Below are 26616 nucleotides of genomic sequence, written 5' to 3'. Positions count from 1 at the left end.
TCAAGCATGAAAAATTCTGACACCAAAGGCAACAGTTTTGAAAACCAGTAGGCAACCAACTTTGGATAGTGTGTGCCAAAAACCTGGATGGTTCTTCAGAAAGCTCCATCTTTTAAATTAGTCCTATAAAAGAAAGCAATTTTAAAACATCTCCATTTCTAAACGACCCTGAAAGTCCTATAAACTGTCAAATGCACTGCAAGATGCTCTCATGAAAATATCATTGGGAAATTGTGTCTTTCTCATAAAGGTGAGCATGAAAGCAATGTGATCTGTGCCACAAATCTGCAGTTTCCATGTTGCAGAACACTCAGCACAACTCATCAGAAGCACTGATTATGCTCTCAAAGAAGGAAACTTATACTGATTCAAGAGAAATAGGGAAGGCCCTGAAACGAGGGGGGAAAAAGAATGATTTATTCCAGTGCCATAGTAACATCTTGGTATTTTTTGGGTCCTCGGCCTGTCAGCTTCAGAAGACAGCTCAGGTGAATGAAACGCATCTACAATTTTCAAACCATTATTCCTTAGCAAGAGGTACTTTTCATTCTATTTGATGACTGCTTATTATAGTACCTAAAGGGAAGTAACTTTTAAGGGGTTTTGGCTTTGTGAGCTAAAAGCTCTAACCAATATTTCATTTGCCCGGGTAGGGTGTGAGCCTGAATCAAAGCTAAGAGCATGTTTTTTATAACCGTAATGGACTGCTCATGTACATTTCATGGATTACACAAGAACAACAGAGGACATGTTCAGGGGGTTGAAGAGAATGAAGGAAAATCTGCAAACATTCATGTTGCTAAGCATGTCAAAAAGCATCCAGAAAGAATTATACTAAATCATTACTTTTTTCAGACTGGGGAAGGAGGGGGAAATCTGAAGCTCCATAAAATAAAGTGGTTGTGGCATTTTTGTTGTTTTGTGGAGGTTTTTTGTTTGCTTGGGGTTTTTGTAACTGAAGGATGACAGAAGGTTTGGTTACAATTTCCTTATATTCCTCCCATCATTATCACTAAGGAGCTGTTTCATTTTTTCCAACACACTTGCACATCAGAAACTCTTGCTGGACTTCAGAATCAGATCTAATCTATGCTTAGAGAAAGCAATAAGGAATGTAGCCGTAAGAGAAGACCAAAAGATTTGGTGACAAGGGCCTGCTGTGGATAAAGTTTTCTTCACATCTCATCAATCACTTTACTTAGCCTTCAGTATTGACTCAGACTGACACCTGTATTCAGGGAAAAATGAATTTTAGCAAATCAGAAAACAAAAATCAGTATATCACTTCAGAAAAGTGGAAGGGTTTACAGGAGAATGACGCTGAAACGGAATGTTCACCTTTCCTTATAAGTAAGACACGCTCCAATTTTTTTTCTTAAAACGGTATATTCAAGTAAAATCTGAAATAAATTAAACTACATCGGCCTTCAAAGGAAAACATTGTTGTTTCAAAAGGTTTTCATCGTAGCACACAAAAAAAATGAGCATAGCAAGGAGTCTGAGCACACAATGGAGCTATAATTTGATAAATAGCTTTCCATCCTTCAAGGCTACAACTGTGCAAAACCTTGCTATTGGCACTCTCATCAAAGATACTATTGACCCTTCTCTCTATTGTTTTTCTGTGACTTTTTCCATGTTTATTTACTCTAGTCAGTGATTAAAAAAACCAAAAGCTTGCTTACCACCTGTATGCAACACCTTGCAATCTGCTGCTGAAGGATCATTTTCGCCCTCTTTAATGTTGCTGACGTTGTCTTTTTCAAGCAATCTGTCCACCATGGCAATAACACAGTTTAAACTCTTTCCCACATTGGCCCACACCCTGTCCTGAAAAAGCACAATTATCACTGCACATTACCGAAGAATTAAAAGCAGAGACAATACTAACTTCTTATTAACACCTTAAACTGGGGACAGAGACGTGCAAATTACTGTAAGTATTACTAGAAGTACTAGGTGTCAGCATATTACTATGTTTCTCATTCTTTAGCCTACTACCAACTTAATACTTTTTCATGGATTTTTTTTCTTGCAGTGTAAATGACTGAACTGAAACTCCTTGGGGTTTTTAGACACTAAAACACACGTACTTCAAAGTCTACATGAAAACGCATGCAAGGTTTCATGTCCAATTACAACAAACTGAGCAGTTTGTCTATTTGAAATAATACAGTAAGAGAGCAGACATTCAAAGCCTTGCCAAATCAAACCTCCTGTGCAACTGCCAGTTTTGCCATAGTACTTGACAATCTCTTTTTGATAATTTAACATACCCTCTATTTTATCACATCAGTTACTCTGTTAAAGCAAATGTAAAATTAAAAGCCTAGAATTAGAAACTTGCTTTCATGACATGTTTATTAGGTAACACAATTTCAAATTCGTTCTTCACATCTCACACAAACTGCAACCATCATGCTTAACTGAGTTCATAATAAATATGAGAATTACACACGTAATAGAATGATGGAATAAATTCTGTACAACAGAGAATTCTGTACAACAAGAGAGATAATACGGAGTGAAAGACAAAGCTGTTATGGAACACAGATACAGGAAGGGTCCTTCAGGTGCTGGATGCTGCAGAAATTGAAGCTCTTGCACCTACTTATATGGAGCTGAATAAGAAAAAGGAAACAACCAAGCTGTACAGAAATGAGGCTGTACACAAGGCTAGCAATCAGACTAAACCCAGAACATAAACCCACAAAAAACCCCACCATGTACATGTTTTAATGCAGAGTCATTCTGAAACTAATGCAGAGCAACCAGTTTGCTTAAAGGTTAAAAAATGGGAAGATAATATCACTGGTTTTCTTTCTACTTTATGATATAATAGCCACAAGCATTATACATATATAGCCCTTGAGGCGAAAAACTTGGGAGATCAAAAGACAGTAAGAAAGAAGGTTAAAGAAAACTGAAACCTGAGAAATACTGTAGTTCCGTAGAAATGGTAACACCTGCAAGTTTAGTGAAGGCAAAGTTAGAACTAAGGCAAAAATTTAAACTAAGATTTATTTTTCATTACATGCCACATTTCTTAGGCCATTATCCTGACTACAGGAATCTGATCTTTCCCTGTCCCCTCCACTTGAGGGCACACGCCACGACAAGCATGCATCCGATCCTGAGGGACATGACATGGGCCTGCAGACTGTTGAGCTGTATTTGCTGAATCTGTACAGCAACACAGTTGCTCAGTGTTGCTGCAGCAACATAATTTCCCTTTCTTTCGTCTGCTGGGGGAGTTTAATCCCAACACAGAGTGTTAAGCTCTTAATGAGCATCTGGAGTTATTGCACAAGCAACATGAATATAAGCCCTTGTTTCATTTTGGAAAGAACGCTTTTCTCTTTTCAAGCCACCTATTAGCCCAACATTGAGATGATGTCTATACAATATTCACATAAACATCCCCTGAGGGTTTAGAAGCAAAATTCATAAACATCTGTTGACAGAAATCTCACTCTTGTTATCATACATCTGGCTTTTTTACATTGGGCATGTCAGAGGGAGCAAGAGCCTGTCCCACAGCCCTTTTTCTCCACCTTGGATGTTCCTGGAATTAGAAGACATCATTATAGGCAGACAGAAAAAGTAGATGTGTCTACCGTTCATTGTGACATTATTCTGTTTGCACCAAAGATGACCATGTTTTGCCAAGAATGCTGCTGAAATTTTGTAGTTTGGTAAGAACAATTCTCAAGTAAAAATGCAGCCTCCAATCAGTGAAAATCAAGTGACTCCCAATTATTCTCTGCAATCAGAAATCCATCCATTTCACATTCTTTGCTATCCCATAGTATTCCCATAATGTTTTCCTGCAGCCAAGCACATTGTACACCTACTTTTCACCTTGGTAAATCATGTATTTTCAATCTGCTTAAGAACTACCTTATGGGCCACCATTTTGCAGCATGTCCCACGTTAAAGGGCAAAATAACACCCACAGCCTCTCAAATAAACATTCTTGTAAACCCTCTGTGTGATGTGAGTGATCAGAAGAAAATAAGTCTTATTTCTCGATACACCGAAGTACTATGACCCTAGATTCCTAAGCACGATGCTTCCCTCCTGATACCAATTTTCCCACCAGTTATTGTGGATCTAACTGGATGGTCAGTTTACTACCGTGGTGTGAAAGAACAAGAGAAACAAGGTCTCTTGCTCCTTTTCCTTACTGCTTCTTTAAGATCAGAAGTCAAGCCAATGACAGGGAAGGTGGAAAGGGCTTGACCCCATTGGGACAAGGCAATGACACACTGACATCTTTTACTTCTTTCAAATTTCAGAAGCCATTTAGGAGTTTAATGAGTCCTAGCACATGTGGGTGGGTGTTGCTAGTTAGAGATAGCAACAAGTTGCACTTCTCTTGTTGCCTCTGCTGTGGCAGGGCCAGCCATGCACGAATGCATACTCAGAATGATGCCCACGAAAAGCCAGGCCTTGTCATCACAGAAAGCTGAGCACTTTTCTTAGGATGTTTAAAAATGAACCTGTATAAAGCAAATATCTTAACTAATGTGCATGATTAATGCCCTCCCTCCTGCAACGTGACACTGCTTTGGAACAGAATATATCGCACAGAGATCAGTAAGTCAGACCTATGTCTGAGTACCATGTCAGTAGTTGAACATCACTTATTAAAAATACCATTTTATCTGTTCTTTGTAGCTCTAACCACGTTAAGTAGTCAGTCAGAAATGTAAAGCAGAAACAGCTCCAAATGGCAATGTGCCCACCTCTTCTTGTATTATACGTGACAACATGCTTTGTTCCCTCCTGCAGGGAAGTTCTAGGATAGCAGAAGCAGCTGGCAGGAGCAAAGAATATCTACCCACAGGCAATCTAAAACTCTCAAGTTAAATATTTTTCCTTCAACAGTAATGCTTTACTATTGCCTATGTGTACTACTGTCAGTTACTATGGGATGAATATTTGTACTTGGTATCAAAGAAGAGAGGTGCAACACAGTATTGCTATTGAGAAGGAGGCTTTTTGGAAAACAACAATCACTCAGCGAAATGACACCCTGCACAGTTAAGAAATTGGGAGTTATTCTTTACAGGTAAATTTAGATGCCAGGGAAAGGGGTAGATCTCACCTACTGCCTTGAATTCACTTTTGTGATGGTTTGTAAGGTAATGCAGTCATTGGAAGTAGATGGAACAGGGTTACCTTAAAGGGTTGTTGGACGCCACTGGTTTAGGTTTCAGACAAAACTATGCTTGAAAATCCAACTGTAAAATGGAACTCTAGTGCTTAGTGATAGTGGAGGAAAAACCAAAACAACAAAGGAGGATACAGTACTGTGCATACAGAGCAATGTATCTCAAAGTTTTTTCCCTTTATAGTTGACTTTGAGAGTGGAATAAGCATTTTTTCATATTTTATATGCATTTATTCTTTATCTTTTCATCATGCTAATAACAAGTTGATCATTACAACTAGCATTATTCATTACCTAGACTGACAGAAAGAACTGAAAAATAATGGAAACCTAATCTCTCAGATTTTAAAAAAACCCCAGATTTCTCTAATGTTTATACTGTCTCAAGCTTGACAATAACTGACTCAGTTTAACTCAGAAAATACTTTAGGATACCTTCTATTTAATTAAGCAGGTAATCTTACTAATTCAGCAGAAAAAAATAGATAAACTGTGAACTAATGTGCCTATACAAAATTTTTGAAAAAATTAATCATGAAATACAGTAAAGCTAGTGTCTCTACAGAGAAGCTAAATGACAGTACTAAACTAAAATACAGCTTGCACAAAAATGCTACTTTTCCAATGCAAAATTTCTCCCTTTTATCAAATCTATTGTGATATTTATTTCTCTGAATGTTTCAGCAGCTGAAAACAAACATTTTGGGTTTCATTTCAAGGAAAGAACCACCACTCTGGCCCATCGGGTTGTTGAGAAAACATGAAAAAGTTAATTCAAGGCTCTAAAACCAGAAGACAAATAAAAGAATGAGTTAGTTATTGTTTAAATCTCATGACTACTTAATGCATGGGGTTGGAGATAATTGTCTTTCTCTAGAATAAATTTATTCTTCTTCCCTTATTTGTGGTATGGATAAAAATTACAGTTCAGGTGCAAGTTCTGTAGCTCATGCAAGTTATTAATAATTTACAATAGCAATTAATATGCTGGCATCCTTTACATTTATGAGAATACAGTAATGAACTGAAAGTATGAGCCTGAACTGAATAAAAATAGCTTGAGTTCAGTGTGCATGTAACAAAGCAGCAGATCTATTATGAACACATCCACCAAAATAATTAATTTACAAAACCTCAGCCATATAAATAATACAAATCTTTGGAAGATATGCTAAGAACATTAAAATCTAAAAGCCACGTGTAATTCTTCTATGCAATCTCAGACATCCTCTAAGAACAGGGTCTAAGGGAAAACAGCTCTTTTTTGCTGAGAGGAGTTAATTCATATGTATTTCAACTATTTATATCCAGCCGGGGGGGGGGGGGGGGGGGGGGGAGACAGAAAAGAAAAGAATTTCCCCTCAAAATAACATATTCTACTCTAGTCTCCTTAAATCTGCCTAACTAGCAAAAAGAACTTAAGAAGGACCAAAGACTATTTCCCTATCTGGGCAAAAAGATATTCTGGCTGTTACATGCACAACCAAGGAGCCACACAGAAGCACAATCTAGTTAGGAAAATTCTTTCAAGTTAGTTTTAAATCTGTACTGTACCTGAAAAATAGTTTTTCACAGTTTTGCACCCCTTCCTTCTCTCTCCCCCCACTATAGTATATGACAAGGACATTTAGGGCTTGTATTTGTTTATGCCGATTTGTAGGGGTTTAGGATTGAATAGCAACTAAGAGTTTATGACTACTTACCCACTCTTCTTCATCATATTCAGAATGATGGGGTATAGAGTCCTGTCTTTTAATCTGAGAAGGATGATCCTGATGCTGTAGATCACCCCCCTCTTCTGCACTGTTTCTAGGCACAGCTGGTTTCTTGAGGACACAGCCAGGCCGAGCTGTGTATAGTGCTAAAAGGGCATTTCTGACCAGCTGATCCTTAAATGCATGCACAAATAACTCTGTCTGGAAAAAAAGAAAAATGAATGAAGAGGTTAGACCAAAGAATGCAATACCGCAACATAGCTATTATAGGACTGAATTACCCTTAGGCAGAGTGGATATTGATTTCAGGCAGGCCTGAGAGGTAGAAAACAAAGTAGAGGTACAATGAGGAATGATTCAAGGGGTATAGGGATATCATCACATTCTACAATCCCACTGTTCTAAGGATTAAGACTAAAGTACAGTATCTGTCATAGACATGATTATCTTTTCACACAATCCTATTCTATTTGCGTTCCAGAATTTGCCTGCAAGGATGAACCTCTACAAGGATCAGTTCCAAGACTAAGCAGCCACTGCTCAATAATTTCTGAATGTGTCACATAAAATGTGATTAACAAATTCAATAAAAACACACCACTCTACACTGCTGAGATTGCACTACCTGCAAAAGCAGTTTCCAGAGAGAAATTTTTGTACCTGTTGGTATCAACCCACATATCAGGGCAGGTGAAAACACCTGATTTCTAGCTTTAGTTTAATTATTTTCAAAGAGAGGAAACCTTGAAGTAGTTTTTCTAGGCTCTCTGAAGATGTTATTCAATTACTGCATCATTTTTCTCATTCCTTCCTGTTGACTGTGACAGCTGAAAGTTCACTGTATTTTTAAAAACCTTCGACCTCTCTGCAGTATTTATCTCCTTTCCGCCCCAACAAGAAACGGAAAATGCTTTCTCCATATGGCCTTTAGCATCTCTAGACCCTCTCCATGTGAAAGTACTTGATGTTGCCACCAGTCTGCCAGGCATGCCTTTTTTGCTAGTACTTGCTGCCCTTTTGTATGCCTCTAGTCCTCCTCAACTTATCTTACTTTCCTGCCTCTATACGCCCTCAAAAGTTTACTGACATTTAGACCATGATGCTCTAAATAATTGATGATTTTCTTAAAGCGCTGGGTGCTGGGTTAGGTACCTGCTTGAGAAGTTTCTGCTTTTCCCCATTTTTGCAACATTTAGGAAAAAGGTATTTTTATTCTTAATGTTTGCGCAGGGAAAGGCTGAAAACTTGCTCAAAATAAAACTCAAAACTCTTTAAAATAAGAACCTTAGGGATATCTAAGCTAAGTTGTAATTTTTTTAAACCAACATCAGGACTGCTTTCAGACCTGATTTGGGATTCTCTAGCGATTAGGCTTGGCAACACTATTCATCTCCCTGGCAATTTTACCAGGTCCATTCCATCTCCTCTTTACTAACAAGGTGCCTGAGGGAAAGGGTGCTTAAAGAGAGACAGTTTTCTTATGCAGAGCCCTTCAGGACCGCCTCGTGATAGTCCTGAACTGTACTATAGGACAATTTCAGTTTTCTACATTTCCAGCCTCCACATCGTGCATGCTCAGAGAATGCATAGTCTTTGGGAAATCCTACTAGCAAGCCCTACCAATCTTCTATAAAGAAGATGCAAAGTCAGACTTGTGGAGTTACATGATAACAGCAGAGCTTATTTGCAAGACTGTTTCACAGTTCTGTGTCGGGAGAGTCCAAACTACTTTGCTTGTCTGTCCTTAGAAATGACAACATCACAGTTTGCTGAGGTTTCCTGCCTCCCTTTCTGCTCAAAGTCGCTTGAGATTGTTTCAGGTCTCTGCATCAGGCATGGCAGACTCAAAAGAGCTTTAAATTTCAGAAATTTTATGTATCAGACAATTTGAAGTAAGGAATGCCCACTATGACTGCAATGCATATTAGGTAACTACCTGAAAAGTTTAAGCAATTTAATGTAAATATTTTATAGGGAAAACGCATTTTAAAAAGCAAACTGGCATGGAAGCGAACCTCCATTTCTTCATAGAGAGACTAAAATGCTTCTGTAATTAAATTCCATTCAGGGATTCCATTCGTTTAACAACAATCTACATTTCAGCTGCATTTTCTTTCAGCTCAGTACTGCTAAATTTGCAGAACACCACTATTTATAAATTTGTATTGAAATCACAAAACAAGTCTATACAAAGAAATGAAAACTTTGCAATTTCTTTTAGATACTCGACCAAAGAATATTTCTGCAAACAAAGACAGGCATAGCTGGAAAATGAACTTATCAAGCCTTCTGCAAGCTGCAAATGCTGATACATTTGTCGACAGCTAAAGGCTTCCTTAATCAATTAACAGAAAGCATTGATAAAAGGTTAGTCTCAGGAAAACACTACAGCAAACTGCAAATCATACACGGAGAAGTAAAACCATGCTTACTATGAGAAAATAAGCTCAGTTTAAGCAGCAGCAGTGGAATTATTTAATTTTCCACTTCCAAGCCATGCAGCCAGTCTTTCCATTTCTAACATAAATACTTAACTGTAATTCAGCTCACTGATAGCTCAGATATACTCACTGCTACCTAATATTTTCAGAAAGAATTATTCTTTATATCAAGCTTAACATTATCTTAAAAGAAAGTGTTATCCTTTTTAACATATTTGAGGAATTTAATCACCAGAAAAATCATTTTTACAACTTCCTCAAATAGCAGTTTCATTTCTAAATTTCTAGCAAGTTAAAATGTAAGAGAACATTTCTATTTTACTTATAAAATGTATACAAAAGGTGGGAGAGCAGAAGCACCTCATATGCATAAGAATAAAGGTAGGCATCACATAATTCCGTTCAGAGGAGCGTACCAACCTATCTTTAATATAAGCAGGGACACTTTGTTAGTCTTACTTCTCCCATACTGGACCAGATTATACAGATAGGTTAATCTGTACCAGATACAGATCTTAGAATATCGAGATGATGCTCTGAATTAACCAGGAGGGACTCAACTGCAGCACTGTGTGGTTTCACTCAGTCTGGGTTTTTGAAACTTAATATTGCCCTTCTCTGAAGCTGTTTCTTGGTTTTTCCTCCCCAAATGAAAGACCTCCTCTCTTCTTTACAGGCAGCTGTGCCTCTACACTAGTTTCCTCAGCAATGGTCCCACCCTTTTTCTCAATTATCTGTCTTCTCCTCAGAATAAATTTGGGAACAGCCAGGGAAGCAGATATTCAATCATTCATGCAGCAGCCGTTCAGACAACTGGATTCATCTCTTCCAAGCAGAAGGTAGAGGACAGATAGAAACTATGGGCTGTAGGTAGACCATGTCAGGTGAGACTGCTGCTTCCACATCTGGGAACCTGTGCTCATGTACTAACCAGCAATTTAATCCTGGCCCTGAAAAGTTGATATGAATATATACAACTAAATGACAAACTATAAATTTAAAATATCTGTGACTTCTCCAAACTGAATGGATTGCCTTTTTTGGCCCTTCGCTGTGGCCAGACTCTCCAATAGGCCATGGCTCAAACAGTCAGTTAGTATCACAGCTGCCTGCAGCCACTCTGAAATCATCCAGTCCTCCGGCCCACACAGACAAAGGTGGGAAGGGCAAAGCTAGTGGCTATAAACATACAAACATAACATATATAACATACAAATTCCTTAGCAACCGGGTCTTGGATCTTCAGAACAAACACCTCTTTGTTTGATTTGCTTTACTTGTGCATGTATATTTCTTTGAACTTTTGCATATAAATTTCTTTGTAGCGCTTTGAACTAAGCACTAACAGAGCAGCTCCACTTTTTCTACATGCAGCTAAGAATGGTCTCCTTCGGTATGACATGGAAAGGTATGCTATAATTGCCACAACACGAATCCCCCAAATCCTCCTTAATCTACAGGCTACAGAATCTACAGAATCTACTTTCCTACACTGTTCTTGACATTCACAGCGACTCCAATGTTCTCAGAGTTACTGTGGATTTACACATCTGTAACCGAGAGCAACGTTTATCTCCCCCGTGGCTCAATGCAATGCCTTCACAGTACGTGACTGAGCTCAATATTCAGATTTGAAACTCTCCCAGTGAACGATGTACTGCTGGGATAATAGTGCTCAACAGACCACAGGGGTTGCTACTTCCCAATAGCTGAAGATATATTGAAATGATTATTGATAGTGTTATTAAGCCATATTGAGATCACATTACAGAAGGTACGGCCCATGAAACGATGGGAAACTTTTTTTCAACCCCTCTGGTCAGAGCTATAGTGCTTAATATTTTTGTAAGATAACATACGCTTAAAAGTACTTCAGACTTCTGCTAATCTCCAGTATCACTCTGTGAGACAGGTGGAAAATATCATCCTCCTTAATTTAGAGCTAAAGAAGCTAAGATGAGGAAAAGCCTACAGCTACAGTGGAATATAATACGAGAAAGAGAATTAAAATTTGAGACCTCCTGGTGCTAACTTCTCCTTCCAGACCGCCTCACCATTTCTGATCATGGCATTATTCTAAACCTTAGCTCAAACCTGGCTTTGAGCTACCTCCCACAAGCTCAAGTTTGAAGTATGAAAGAAAGAGAAATAAAATAACCATTTATCATGCCGCAAAATTATTTACAATAATCTATTTTTTTTATAAACCCCAGTGTGTGGCCACTAGAGGATAACAGACACACATGAAATTAATTATACTTTCAAATAAAGACAACCTTTATAGATTTCATTAATTTTCTACACAGGCAGCCTACAGAAATGCTAAATAATATTCTTTTTCTAATAGCAACATTCTGAAGCTTATTTTAGCAGAGCTTATTTAACATTTGCTGATGTGGTGAAAGTCAATTTATGCAGGAAAAAAACCCCAGTAGTTAGAGACTTGGTTATTCCATTTTCCATTGCAGTGAAGATTTGAATCTTACTTTTTCTGAAAGCATCTTTAAAGAATTCTTCAAGCTGTCTGGAGAATGCTGGCTTGCAGAATTAAGCAGCAGGTCTGCATGGCTTGATATGAGAGGTTGTAGATGATTAATGTTGCTGAGAACTTCTTTCGCCTTGGCTGTGTTTTCAGGTGAATAGTAAATACACTGGTATCCGGTACTGTAGTAACAGAGAAAGGGTCACAAAATATCAAAATAATTTCTGCTATTAATAGCGATGCTTAATGTGCTAAAAATTTTACCACTGGTTTTGGAAACAATGATAGATACCTAAACTTCACTGATATCACTGAAATGCTCCTTATTTAAGGCTAAAAACAACTCTGCTTGAACAGTAGAGGACAACAGACTGCCCAGCACAAAATGCTCCAAGCAGCACTGTTCAACCTAATCATCCCTTTGAGTGATGGATCTTAACATAAGAAAAACAGGTTTTTATTTATTTGTTTTAAAAAAATGTAATTCTGGAGAAATGAAAGATTTGACCAAGTCACTTAACAATCACAAAGGTCATAAGGCTCCTTATTTTTCCAACTGAACTCCCCATCACATTATTACCTACCTCACTAAGACTTTCAGAATGAGCTATTAATGTTTAATTGATCAGTGGCCCACACTTATGTTTTGATTAGCATCAGTGACGTCCAGGAACTGGTAATAACCAGAGTTATCTCAAATAAAAAGCATGTGTCTCATTTGCAAGAAAAGACACAGAAATAGGGGATGGGAGTTAATTACTACAAAACCACAGAAATGCATACTGCAAACTTCCTACTTTTAACTGTTTGCAAACTACCGCAATTCTTCCGCATTCCTACCCCTTGTTTTTTTTTTCTCCAACACTTACTAATTATGCAATACTCTTTTTATACCATTATTCCAAAATACCATTTTAGACAGCCTGCACACACCTACTGATTCTTCACTGTAGTATACATCTCCCCACCTAAAACTCTTGTACCTCATCCTTCCGTTTATAAAGCCCTGCTTCAGCCTTTCAGAGAAACTAACCAAAACCTTCCGCAGTTTCAGGTTAACCTATAATGTTAACAAAGAAAAAATGTAACCAAGCAACTCCTGGAACATTATTAATGCCAGACAATGTACATGCTACTCCTCAGTTGGTTCTGTAAGCCTATCCCTTCTTTTCTCTTGTGTTATTTTACCATGTATCTTTCAGACTCTTCTACCCTTTCCCCACCATTTTAATTTCCTTCTTAATTTCACATAGCAAGACCTGAAATTTGTGCAATCCTCTGAAAAATACGCACTGTTTTTCATTTCAGTCTTTTCCCAGATCTCTTCACTCCCCCATCAGAAATTAATTAGAAATTAAATTTAATTCAATAAAGGACATATGCAATGCACATTCAAAAGTCCAAATGAAGCCAGTTCCTTACAACTTAAAACGCTGAAGTCTTCTGCCAAATAAGGATAGAAACAAGCAGTCTTAAAATTAAGCCTCTTGCTTAGATACTTTGCTAAGTTGCAGTCACAAATTCCACAATACCCCAACCTATTTCTCTGTCTTTCAATGATGTCTCTATTTTCAGATACAATTCTTTGTGGAGGCAGTCGGGATGAACAGCATTTGAGTCAGTGAAACTTTGCCACATCAAAATCACTATGCGTCTCCAATTTGCAGTCCACTACATGAATTGCTGTACCACTGAGCGCAGAGGTCAGAATTCTGAATATTTCAACAAAATGAATTGTACAAACTGTCTCTCCTAATGATTTGGAAAAAAAAATAAAATCCCTGTCCCTCTGGGAAATGAGGAATTGGCCACAGGACTGCCTTCAAGGTGGCAACACTGTTAGTGAAATGAACTTCCAAAGTTAGATCTCTCTACATTCACCACAGCTCTCAAGCTGTCAGACTCAGTAGACAGGGCAGGGACAAAGAGTAATACAGTCTATGTTAATTGCAGTGAAGACATAGTCTTAGAAGTCTTGATGCTTCACAGCACTGAATAATCTTCTCTAATTCCCCTTCAGGCTTCTCCCTCCCATTATCAAACAGCCTTTTTGCAGGCTGAATCTGGCTAACACTGTTATCAAGCTCACCACGCACACACTTCTTTCTGGGATTCCCCTCAGCCTTTAATTCCCAGATCATTTTCACTGATCTCTCACAGCTCTAAGCTTCACCGAATATTGCAGCAGAAAAGCTACAGACAATGCTATAAGAAAACAAAGAGGAAAGAGAGATACTAAACCTGCAGGTAGTTCTCATTCTAAAAAAGGCAATCATAGCTTTTAAATAAAGGAAATAATGAAGAGAGAATGACTTTTTCTTCAAAATGAAGTATTCTATCAGGCCTCGTTATTTGGCTAATTTTAACATTTCCTGACCCCTAGAAAGCATGAGATGATTCCAAATATTCAGTTTCTTTCAGAATTTGAGGGCAACTTCTCTCCCCCAAGAAAGTGCATAATTATTTTTCAGAAACAACATGTTTGGGAGTATCTGGTATTTCTAATTGTTGTGTCTCAACAGTGTTGCATCTAAGACTAGCCTAAGATTTTCTGTTGCCTTGCCATTCGTGAAAAGACATTACTACTTCCAAGTCACTGAAATTAGTTTCTTTATAAATAACTATTTTTAGAGCTTGCTGCCACATATAGCTATGGTATATAAGTAGTATTACTTAAAAGAAGCAGCTACCAACAGAACATGTAGAGAAACTTTTCACAAGTGTCATAATGCAGAAACTAGATGAAAGGAATTACAAGTAAGAAACTTTTGCACTGGGGCAAAGGCTGCATGAGTAGGTCCAGTGTGGGATACCAGCGGCACTATGAAAACCTACCTTTGATATGCAAAATGTATTATTAGTCATGCACCTTTTGAAAAACTCTATAATAATGTCTTCTGGGTTAAGTTCCAAAGCTTTCACTAAGCATATAAAATCACATTTAATCACTTCCACATATTGGCACCACCATTAACTATGTACACATGACTGTCAGTGGCCATTTCATTTTGAAAATCGGTTCAATGACACGGTCATGTAATTTGAATAAAGATTACATTGACTATATCTGCAATTTAAATTAACGAAGTTTTTTGCCTGAAAATAAATACTGCAATATGCTAAATGTCTAATTTTTAATGACACTCCAAGTAACTCCACTCCTGCTGTTAACTGAGTAATTTGTGTGACTGAGTTAAATTGTCACCATCTGGGACGGGCTTAAAATCTTTCAACAATGAACATTTGACCTTGCTTTTTTCCACAGTCAAAACCACAGACGTTAGCAGCAAGAATCCAGTCAAAGTGTACACAGCAAGAACATGTACCCCCAAATAACCTCCAGCTTACGTACATTACGGAAGATATCAGTTCAGTGGCTTATTTATGCATCATGTGTATTCTGTCTGGAGACGGAAGTGAGGCTCAAAAATAAATGGCTACATAAAAACCCCTCAACCTCAGGGCAATTCACTGCTTCAGGAAACAAAACTAAACAATGTTATCAGTGCTGAAGATTTCCCTTGCAAACTTGGAAATTCTGACTTTGAATACTGAGGAAAATTAAATTATTAGTTCTAATCTATCTTTACTTACGAAGCCCAAATCTCCATGAATCCTTATCTTGAAGCAATGGCTAAGGCCATATGCACAGAGCTTCTCTTGCTGCTCTTCTATCTTATTTTCATTCCTAACTGACCCTTCAATAATTCTACATCAATGCCAAAGCTGGTAATGGAATATGAGTTTCAGTGAAAAGAAAGGTCAAGATGCACTTCATCAGCCCTCTGGAGACATAAGTAGGAGAGATGCCATAGGAGCATAGGTGAATCTTATAGTGAATCTTCCTAGGAAGACTAAGTCCAGGCAGGCTGAATGCCCAGGGAAAGCCTTCCACAGTTCTTCAAATTAATTTAAGAGTATTTTACATTGGTGGGACTCCTGAAGTCCATGTAGGAGGAACAGTTTCTTGCTCTCCAAAACATGTGATCCTTCCTAACCTTCACATAAAAAGCTCCTTGACTCCTTCTTCCCTTCTTTTTCCAGCCCTAGTCCCTTTTCTTTTATGCCTGCTTAAGGAAATGTTTCAGGCAATTCTGTCCTGAGTGCCTAGTAGCTGGCAAATACTGATGAGATTTTTATATCTCAACAAATAGTACAATCTTTGGCAGTTTCCCAGCAAAACTTCCAACAACCTTAATACACTGACTGTATGGCCAGTAAAAAAAGAAAGTTCATCTCCATGAAGCCTAATGTCTCTTTCTCACACACACGTAGGTATACACAAAAGGGGAAAGTGAGCAAAGAATAACATCTCTGTGAACAGTGCAATGCATGACAGGCTGCGGTTTCCCTTTGAGAATAAAGGCTACAACTAGATCAAACACAAATCATTATTATTTCAATGGCTCTGGGATTTTCTGTGGAACAGTACCATTTCAGGTTCCTCAGAGAACGGAAAAGGGTTGAAGGAAGACCTCAGCATTAATAAAATCTCTGGTAACGTGTATGTTCGTAAAGAAACACACCTCACACTTTGACCAAAAGCTAGGATTATTCAAAGAAAAAAGGGTCCTTTTGGGCAGTTCAAACACAAATTAAATTATTATGGCTTTTAGGGAAAAAAAAACCAAACCCAAAAAACCCCCAGAAAATCCCTTCCAGTGCTATTCCAGCTTTAAGCTTGTGCTAATTTAAAGCAGGGTAATTTCTAAAGAACTTGCTAGAAATGGTCTACATAACCATAGTGAATTACACCACCTAATGCAGCTTCTGGGACACCTATTTTTCTTGATGGCGAGTACCAGGGCATTAAAAATCTTGTAATCATCAGGCTATGTGTTTTGGCTACACCACAGATTATCAAATTAGATTTTAAATAAGAAAAAAGTCCTCGGTGTACCTTGAAAGTGATTTATGCACATTTCAAGCAGCAAGGCATTATATGTGTATAACTTACTGTATACTGTAGACTGTATACTGCCTTATGTTCCTGCACAACTGAGCTCTAAAAATAATTCGCTATACCATCTAGACTGGTGATGATGATGATGAAGATGACAAGCCCTTCCATTTGCAGGAAGGAGAAGTAACCTATACTAGCAGGCCAACAGAAGACTGAATCTGAACAACTGACTTTCTCTTTTAGCTAGAAATAAGGAAGGAAAAAATAAAAAGAACAAACCAATACAGCACCATGAAAAAAGATCTAAAATGAATCTGTACTGTATTACAGACATACAATTCACATTGTGCAATGATTTAGCATACTGTGATCAAACTTCAATTATTTGGATTTAAATGCTATTATCCCTAAACAAGATTGAAAAAGAAAATCCATTGTTCTTAACTGGTCTTGTCAAGTTCACCACTAGCTACTAAAGGGACAGACATACTAGAGCCATGCCTTACAGACAGGCCTGACGTTTGCAGTAGCAAAGCCTTTTATCTGTGTTTTTGTTGCGGCTCAAAACCAGTACAGATTGTGAATGGGTAATAAAGCAACAGATTTGCCTTCAAATTACACACCACTAAGTCTTGCTTTTCACCTTCTCCCTATTATTTGAGATCACATTTTTAGAAATCTCTTCTTTTTTAATATGACTTGCTTAGCGGTAACAAATGAGAGAAGAATTGCAAAAATATTGCATTTTTTAGTAAATAATATTATAAAATACCTTCCCCTCTTTTGTCTGCACAAAACTGTATATATGCAATAGCAAACTTCTATATGTAATAGAAAATAGACCTATCTTCAGATACACATTTTCCACATTCCTCTGTTTGATAAACTTTCATGAAACATATGTTTCAATCTTGTTTTGGTTTGGCAATTGCAAATGCAATTATGCTCTTGCAAAGTAGGATATAACCTTGCTATCAGCTGACAGTTCCTCGTTTGTTAATTCCACAAGCATAGATTTGAGCAAGGAATATTTTGTGATACGCTGACACTGTTGAATATTTCAATAACCTATTCTAATAATCAGCCTGAAGGTTAAAGGCATGCAAGGCATTCTGTCATGTGCTAACAGTATACTAACAGTATCTTGAAAGCTACCGTGATTGGCTTGAGAAATAATCTCTTCCCACATCTTCCTCTAGGTATTCAGCTCAGTTTGCCTAGAGGAAACGGCTGCTAAATCTGCATTTTTTTTCTGTTCATTTTACATTCTGACTGATATTTCAAGGTGTCACTTCTTCCTTTGACCAGATTCTCAGAAAAGCTGCTCCCATTGTAAACCAGAAAATTTAAATTGTAAAAGCTGCCCCTGGAAATGCTCTGTGTACTCAAACTATCCTCATGCAGTTAAACAAACAGGTGCCTACAAAATAAAGTTGTCATTGCCACAGTGAAAGAAATTCTCCATGGTAAGAATGAGAATGGTCATTTCATGTATCTATTTAAAGTAGACCAATTCTTCAATATTCAAATAAGTGCGATCATATTCAGAGCTTACTTGCTCCTATCTTTTGACTCACACAAGATCTTCTAGTTGAGTTTTCTCTGTGCTGCTCTCAAAGACAGAAGAGAAGACGAATTTTGGAGATTTCCTCCTTTCTACTTCATGGGAATTCATACGCTAAGCGTCCATTTCTTCAGGTCTGGTGAGTGATCCGCTAAAATTGCAGTCCCCTGTTTTCGGTACTCAAAATTATGTTTGTTAGCCTGACGAAGGCTCTTTTCTTAGGAGGAGTCTGAGAGGATAGTAACAGTTACTCTAATTATATCATCCTAAAGACAGATTTTTGCTCTTCCAGGGGAACAAGGAAACATGAAGAAAACTGCACTGTCAGAGTAAAGGTCCAGTACTCTGTCCTTGAAAGTCACCAAAATACAAGTGCTTCTGAGGGATGCAAATAAGTCTAAGCAGCAAGGCAAATATAAGATGATGTGTAGGCACTTTGAAATAGGTATGAAATGCTTTGATAAAATCTGCACAAAGCCTACCGTGTGCTCTTGAACACAATCTATCAACTTAGAGGTCTACATGATTGAGTCAGTAAAATAAGAGCGAATGAAAACGAGAAGAGGCTGTGCAGCAGTGAGTATCCTTTGCCATCCTAGCCTTTTGACGTACAACATTGCATAGGATCCAAAGAAGGGAGTCTGGCCCATCTTCTTCTCTTCTCCCGTTATGGGCAACTAAGAAACAAGAGCATTGTCTATTCATTCCTATGAGATACTGCAATACGTGTTCTCCCAGGAAGAACTCCAGAAGGACTAGGTCTCTTCCCTATAAAGCATTTTCCTTTTCTTCAAGGAACAGAAATCTCAGTTAATAATTTAAAGTTTGCCTCACAGCTATCCTCCATTTTGGGAAATGACATTCTGCCAATGTAGATATGCTGCAGGACTGTGCAAGTGAGAAACGGTTCATTTTCTGAAAGCAAAACACCGTGAAGTTCTTCATATCATGACATTACTTTCTTCCTATGAAATATAATAAAACCCCACTAACTACGACTGCAACTATATTAATCAGATAGTTAAAAAGCAGCTAGTTTAAGAAATGCCTTTAGACATCTTCTTCATCATGTACTTCATATGCCTCCATATCATGGGGATGAGGCTGCCTATACAGTCACTGACAGCAGAATAGCTACCTATTGTTAACACGAAGTCCACTCATGGGTCTTGTGTGATCAATGATATTCATGTTTCACTAGCAAGCTTTGTCATCAGAGGTGGCAAGGGAAATGAAAGACTTTAGAAGATTAATAAGGTTTTTATGTCATGCAATGCAAAGAGAAAAAAATAATAATGCAGTTTTCGAAGCAAATACATCTGCTGGTTTTAGTATTGATGCCAATTTCTAGTCAACCTAGAAGTCAACAGTAGATTTTTATAATTTCTCCTCATTCTTTATGATATTGCAACTACGAAACTTTTCTTAGCATTGAAAACAATGGAATTCATTTTCTATGGAGCATGCAGATGCTTTAAATTAGCATATGTGCAGTACCTTTTGGCATTCCCTTTTGAATGTTGTGTCACTGACTGCATGGGGTTGGCACAGTTAGTTGAAGTGTTGAGCAGTCACAGCTATGGGTTCTGCCAGTGACAGCTGTGGCTGCTTGAAATTTCTTAACAGCCACAGCAACAAACACAAATATGTCCAATTCTTGGTTAGCAAAACATGCAACTAACCGTATTGTACATGTTGAGTGGTTAACAAAGCATTTGAATACCACAATAAACTGAAACCTTAGTTAGGGTCTTATCTTTGCTTAGGCTCATTTCGGCTTTCTGAAGAACAAGAGTAGTTTCTTATTTACTTCATAGATGTGCTAAAAATACTTTTTGTTCACATATGCCCAGGGCTGTCAGAAATGAAGTTACTGTTTATTGAAAAATTGTCTCTAGCTGCTTTCCACTTAGCACAAGAATTACCAAAGTGCTATCTCATTCTGAACAGCATGTTTTCAAGCAGTGATATTCCTCGAGCTTCCCAAAATATAGGAAGAAAATGTCACAATTTTGAGTTTGTGTTCAAAAATAAGTCTTGACACTAAAAGTAAACTGTGCTTCAATTTTGCAGCCCAGTAAAGCAGCGAAGATAAAGGAAAGAGGTTATGAATGCATCCTTTTCCAGTCCTACTAGATTTTCATCTTCCATGCATTCAGCAGGGTAAACCATTTTGTTACTCAAGTTAGCTCATAACATTTTAATGTAACTTTAAAATAACTTCAATGATATTTTCCTAGCTACTTATAAAATTACTTACTTTCGTCGTTCTGCCTCAAATTTACTCAGCAGTTTTCGGAGACCACCATTCTTAAATCCTTGGAAATGCGCCGCCGGGGCTCCCACGGTGATGACATCGTACAGAGCATCTAGAACAGGAACAGACAAGCACAGAGATTTGCATGGGCCTATCCCCATGGTATGGCAACACTATGATATCTGCTCTACAAGACGTGAGGACAACAGGTCTATATTAGTTCCAAGGAATAATCGAGAAGCTGTGTTTCAAGGAGGCCCAAAGGCTGATCAATCTTCCCATATGGCCACCTGCACACCTTCTAAAGTTTATCTGCTTTATTGCTAGATCTAAATAATATGCCACAGCGTAGAACAATATTCTAGCTCTGCAGTTTACAAAGCTGCCGAATAAATTGGCCCTTTGTGTATTTCACTTTATTATCCCTTCCATTATTTAACTTGTAATCATGTTGAGATGCAAAAATTTGCACATTTTAGAGTCAAAAGAGACCGTTATGATGGAACTGAAGAGTCTGACTTCTTGAATAATATAGGCTACAGAATTACAGCTAATTATTCCGGCATCAAGTTTGTATCTTCTGGCTGAGTAGAGGCATCTTTAAAAACAAACAAACAAACAAACACAATCTGATTCTGATTTAAAGACTTCAAGTGACAATGAATTTGCTACATTCCGAGAGAAGTCGCTCCAAAGATTAATCAATCAATCAAATCTCCACTTATTTTCTGCTTTGAATTTGTTTAGCTTCCACTTGCTGATATAATTACCTGTTTAATATTAAACTGAAGAACCCTGTTCTATGACATGTACTTCCTTTTTATGTATGCTTACAAACACAGAGTAAGTCAGTTGTTTTCAGATGAAAAGCTACCAGAATGGAAAATATACCACACTATTGAAATTCTTGATGAGACAACAAACTGTTATTACTCTCTGCATGTATCTGATGTCTTGTGACATACAGGATGAACTTTTTCTGGATGGTTACAGAACTGGCGGTGGAACATCATCTTAAAAACAGCCTTTTATTTTGTGCCTGTGATCGATTGTCAATGCAGAGATGAAGATTTAATTACACCCCAAACCACAATAATTATTCCTTCAAAGTTTAAATTTACATTTGCAGAATTTATGTTTGCAGTAAGCAGTACCTGTTTTGTGCCCAAGCTTAGTGGAGGTATAAAAATACAGGTCAGAATGCCTCATTCTTAAAATGTATCTCTAAAGGAAACATTAGAGGCTTCTTTTTCTGTGAACTATTTTATTCATTAAGGAAGCTTTCCATGTAAATTAAAATCTAATCCTTTCCTAAAATAGAACTTTTCTTGCATTTTGATGATAAATATCCCTAGAAGCAAGAACACTGTACAAATGATTCACAGTTAATGAACTATGTTTTACTTCCAGAGCTGAATCTCAAAGCATATTCGCTGAAATTGATTTGCACTCTAATGAATTGGTGACTCTTCAATTTCCACTTAAAAGGAGAAGTGACATAATTTCATTAGCCTAAGGTGAGCATCAAGATTCTTACATAGCCCATTCTTTCAGGTCTTAATAGAGATTAGTCCATACTACATAATCTTGGGCTATTAGAGCTCCATCAGCACTTCACAATAAGTAGTTCTATTCCTTAAAAAAAAAAAATAAATAAAAATGGTAGCTTGAAATCAAAATAAGATATGAACCCCTCAGGGTAACTGAATAATGGCTTCTAAAAACCCTGGTGGTTTTGCTGACTCTGTTTTAAAAATTAATAGTGACCTTTCTTACAGCTAACTTTATGGAGGATTTACCCACAACGAATCTTTAATTCAGCCTATGGCCTCTTCTCAGCATCGTCAAGGATGTTGGAGACACAAACACACCCAGAACAGCTGAGCATCTACCCCATGCAAGCAAACATGGCAGAGTGAGGGTGGCTAAGAAGAAAATGTCTACAACCCTAGTGACAGGCACAGGGCAGTCTCATTCCCACTTTCCAGAGCACAGTATGCTGGGAAGTGCTGCAAGGAATGCCCTGTGATATGGTCCACTTTCACATCAATGAAGCTTCTTACAAAGGACATGCAGTGTCAGCACGAGTGCACTAGTAGAGGAATGCTCCAGTAACTCACAACCATTGTCCACTTCAAGAACAGGTGACTGCTGACAATTCTCTACAGTGGAGACAGAGCTTAAAATACAGCAGAGAGTTGTAGGAGCTATATCATACTGTCAGCATGCTTCTCTCAAAGCATTATTTAATAGATGTCAGAAAGACCTCTCAACCCTTCCTCAAATACCTTCTTCAGAAATTGAAGGAAGAAAATGCAGAAGATTGGAGTGCAAGGAAATTGAGCTTTGAGTCAATCAGCATTTCACACTAATTATTCTGACTCAAAAATATCACTCACCTCCTACTGGTACAAGTGAAACACTAACACCAGTTACACACTTGCCCAAAACCAACAATCCCTTCACCGTGCAGAAATACAAACTACCTGCTCATCACACCTTCACAAATAAAACACAACTTTTGCAACATGGTGATAACCACAGTGACAGGATAAAAGGTCCATAAAACTAGGCTTTATCAGACCAATTTAAAGAGCTGCAGGATTTTTATGTCAAGCACAGCTCAATATTGAACTGAAGTAACTTGTTTGCCTTCACAGAGACAGTCAGTGTCTCACACTGGCCAGAAGCAAAATAAAAATCTCTTCAGTCCACCAAATTTATTTAAAACAAACACACTTAATGTATAAGCAGGGACAAAAGCAAAGCGATGGCAATATATAAATTTAACCTTTGTAGTATGATGAACAGAGCAAAACGTGGTGTTTAACAAATAGATAGGGATACGGTTATCCCATAAAGAAATAGTATTTTTCTCAAAGCTGTTCCTACTGTAAGTTTAAACACACTGGGATTTTCTATTCCATTTCAGTCCCCACTACCAACCCAAATCAAAGTTCAGTAAAAGTAATCCTGTTATTGAACATGTTGAACAAAAAACACCTATCAATGGACATGCACATGATCAACGGGATTAAAACCTATCTTGCATTCCCAAAATTAAGACATCTGACAGGGTAAGGGTTAATGACAGTTTTATGGCTCATCAGCTTGTTTAATCACTACCTCTGTGAATGTTTACAGAACTAAACAGATGGGATCACAGCTATGTGATAGAGAAATCATTTATCCAACCAGAGACAAATATAATAAAAGTCTTCAATTACTTTTTGTTGTATCCATACCATAGTGCTAGCGAAATACCCTAAATATATTGAGGAACCCATTTTGTAAATAGAGAAATAAAAAGAGCTCTTCGTAACTAAGGTGTCAGTCCCAAAAATACGGGCAAGCAGAAATGCCCTGATTTTAACACAAGTTCTCGTCTTTATTAATGTTTTGCAATCTCTAAACTTGAGTGTAACAAGACCAGTTTTACCTAACTCTTATGTCAGCAGAGCAAACATTAGCTAAAGAAAAAAGGGAGATTTTTATAACTTAAAGTTCTAAATTTAGAAGATTATTCTAACATTTAATTCTTTCTGTACCCTTTTCAATTATGGATTAACCATATGCCACAAGCAAAATTATTTTGGAGGAGAAAGGAGAAAATTCATTGAAAACAAAAAACCCCCAAAACTCCAGTAGTGCAAAAGTTGGGGGTGATTCAGTAGCATATTTCATTCCACTTTTTTATTTAGCAAATAAACATACAATGTCCTGTTGCCAGAGGTTTTCTTGAAAAGATGCAAAACTGCAGTTCTGGCCACGTGTAGTCATTACAAATCTAAAAATGCTTTTGAGTTAGTTAATTAATTAACTTCAAAACATTAGCTACATTAAAACTCATGCTGTCATATTCTGTCACAGTAACTCCCCATCTTGTTAAAACATTTGGAGGAATCGTTGTTTAGCAGAAGAAATAACAAAATATTGAAACAATACAGTACCTAACAGACACTCAGAAGTTCCCACGTTCCAAATTGGAAGTGAATGAACATCAGCAGTACACAGTCTAATACTCCCACAATCATTGTTTGCACTGACCATTTTACAATCTGCTTAGATGCAGAGTGTATTTACAAGGCAAAACCTTACAGTGTAATTTACATGTTTCTACAGTGACAGCAAATTTAATAATCTCTATTTATCAATATTCACTGTACTATGATTTGCTTATATGTATGTATCAACATAATCTTTTATCTGTAAAGGATGCTGCTAAAATTATATGCAAGCAGCAGCAGCAGAATTCTGTATTAAACAGAATCACAGACGACATTACACAAAATTATCACCCTTTCCAGAAGGTATCAGAAGTTCACAGTATTTTCAGCATAATCAGAGAGAGATTTTTGCTTAATGCTAAGCAAATGCTTACGTGGCACAGGTTAGCACTGAAGAAGCTGATTTAGGCACAGGCAGCACTGGGCTCATTAAGGCTTCTTGAGAAATAAGATATATTTGGAGAAGGCTGAGGTTCTCAATGATGACTTTGCCTCAGTCTTCACTGGCACATGCTCTAGCTGCACTACTCAAGCCTTAAAATACAAATGCAAGGACTGTGAGAATGAAGACCTTAGGCCCACTGTAGCAGAGGATCAGGTTCGAGATCATCTTAGGAACCTGAATGTGCACAAGTCCATGGGACCTGATGAAATCCATCCACAAGTCCCAAAGAAGCTGGCAGATGAAGTTGCTAAGCCATTGTCCATCATATTTGAAAAATCATGGCAGTCTGGTGAAGTTCCTGACAACTAAGAAAAGGGAAACATAACCCCCATTTTCAAGAAGTGGAAAATGGAAGACCTGGGGAACTACAGACCAGTCAGCCTCACCTCTGTGCCTGGCAAAATCTTGGAGCAGATTCTCCTGGAAAGCATGCTAAGGCACATGAAAAACAATGAGGTGGTTGGTGACAGCCAACATGGCTTCACTAAGGGGAAATCCTGCCTGATCAATTTGGTGGCCTTCTGTGATGGGCCTACAGAACTGATGGATAGGGGCAAAGCATCTGACATCGTCTACCTTGACTTGTGCAAAGTGTTCGACACTGTCCCACACAACATCCTTGTCTCTAAATTGGAGAGACATATATGTGATGGACCGCCCAGTGGATAAAGAACTGGCTGGATGGCTGCATGGACAGAGTTGTGGTCAATGGCTCAATGTCCAACTGGAGACGGGTAACAAGTGGTGTCCCTCAGGGGTTGGTGTTGGGACCGGTCCTGTTCAACATCTTTGTTGGTGACATGGACAGTGGGATTGAGTGTGCCCTCAACAACTTTGCTGATGACACCAAGCTGTGTGGTTCAGTTGATATGCTGGAGGGAAGGGATGCCATCCAGAGGGACCTGGACACACCTGAGAGGTGGCCGATGCCAACCTCACGAAGTTCAACAGGGCCAAGTGCAAGGTGCTACACCTCGGTCGGGGCAATCCCAGGCACAGCTACAGGTTGGGCAGAGAAGAGATTCAGAGCAGCCCTGCAGAGAAGGACTTGGGGGTGTTGCTGATGAGAAACTGAACATGAGCCGGCAGTGTGCGCTTGCAGCCCAGAAAGCCAACCGTATCCTGGGCTGCATCAAAAGCAGCATGACCAGCAGGTCGAAGGAGGTGATCCTGCCCCTCTACTCTGCTCTCGTGAGATCCCACTTGGAGTACTGTGTGCAGTTCTGGTGTCCTCAACATAAGAAGGACATGGAGCTGTTGAAGCAGGCCCAGAGGAGGGCCACCAGGATAAGGGGGCTTGAGTACCTCCCGTATGAAGATGGGCTGAGAAAGTTGGGGCTATTCAGCCTGGAGAAGGCTGCGTGGAGACCTCATAGCAGCCTTCCAGTATCTGAAAGGGGCCTACAAAGATGCTGGAGAGGGACTCTTCATTAGGGACTGGAGCGACAGAACAAGGGGTAACGGGTTCAAACTAAAACAGGGAAAGTTCAGGTTAGATATAAGGAAGAAGTTCTTTACTGTGAGGGTGGTGAGGCACTGGAACAGGTTGCCCAGAGAAGTGGTAAATGCTCCACCCCTGGCAGTGTTCAAGGCGAGCCTGGACAGGGCCTTGGGCGACACGGTTTA

At 38.3% G+C, this 26616-nt stretch overlaps 1 protein-coding gene across 4 annotated transcripts in view; it reads right to left on the bottom strand.

The window, feature by feature from the left end:
- Positions 1 to 26616, bottom strand: part of INPP4B (inositol polyphosphate-4-phosphatase type II B) — a 309190-nt gene that overhangs the window by 60132 nt on the left and 222442 nt on the right. For 3 of the 4 annotated variants that reach the window (XM_030492258.2, XM_030492256.2, XM_030492259.1), the window contains exons 14-17: positions 20542 to 20650; positions 11819 to 11996; positions 6880 to 7092; positions 1686 to 1830 (exon numbers count right to left, since the gene is read on the bottom strand). In XM_030492258.2, coding sequence (XP_030348118.1) covers positions 1686 to 1830; positions 6880 to 7092; positions 11819 to 11996; positions 20542 to 20650 — 645 coding nt within the window. The remainder of the gene's footprint in view (positions 1 to 1685; positions 1831 to 6879; positions 7093 to 11818; positions 11997 to 20541; positions 20651 to 26616) is intronic. The other variant, XM_030492257.2, reaches the window with a different exon arrangement.

Source organism: Strigops habroptila, chromosome 7, assembly GCF_004027225.2.
Source record: "Strigops habroptila isolate Jane chromosome 7, bStrHab1.2.pri, whole genome shotgun sequence".
Classification (NCBI taxonomy): domain Eukaryota; kingdom Metazoa; phylum Chordata; class Aves; order Psittaciformes; family Psittacidae; genus Strigops; species Strigops habroptila.
This window is presented reverse-complemented; position numbering and strand designations above follow the sequence as displayed.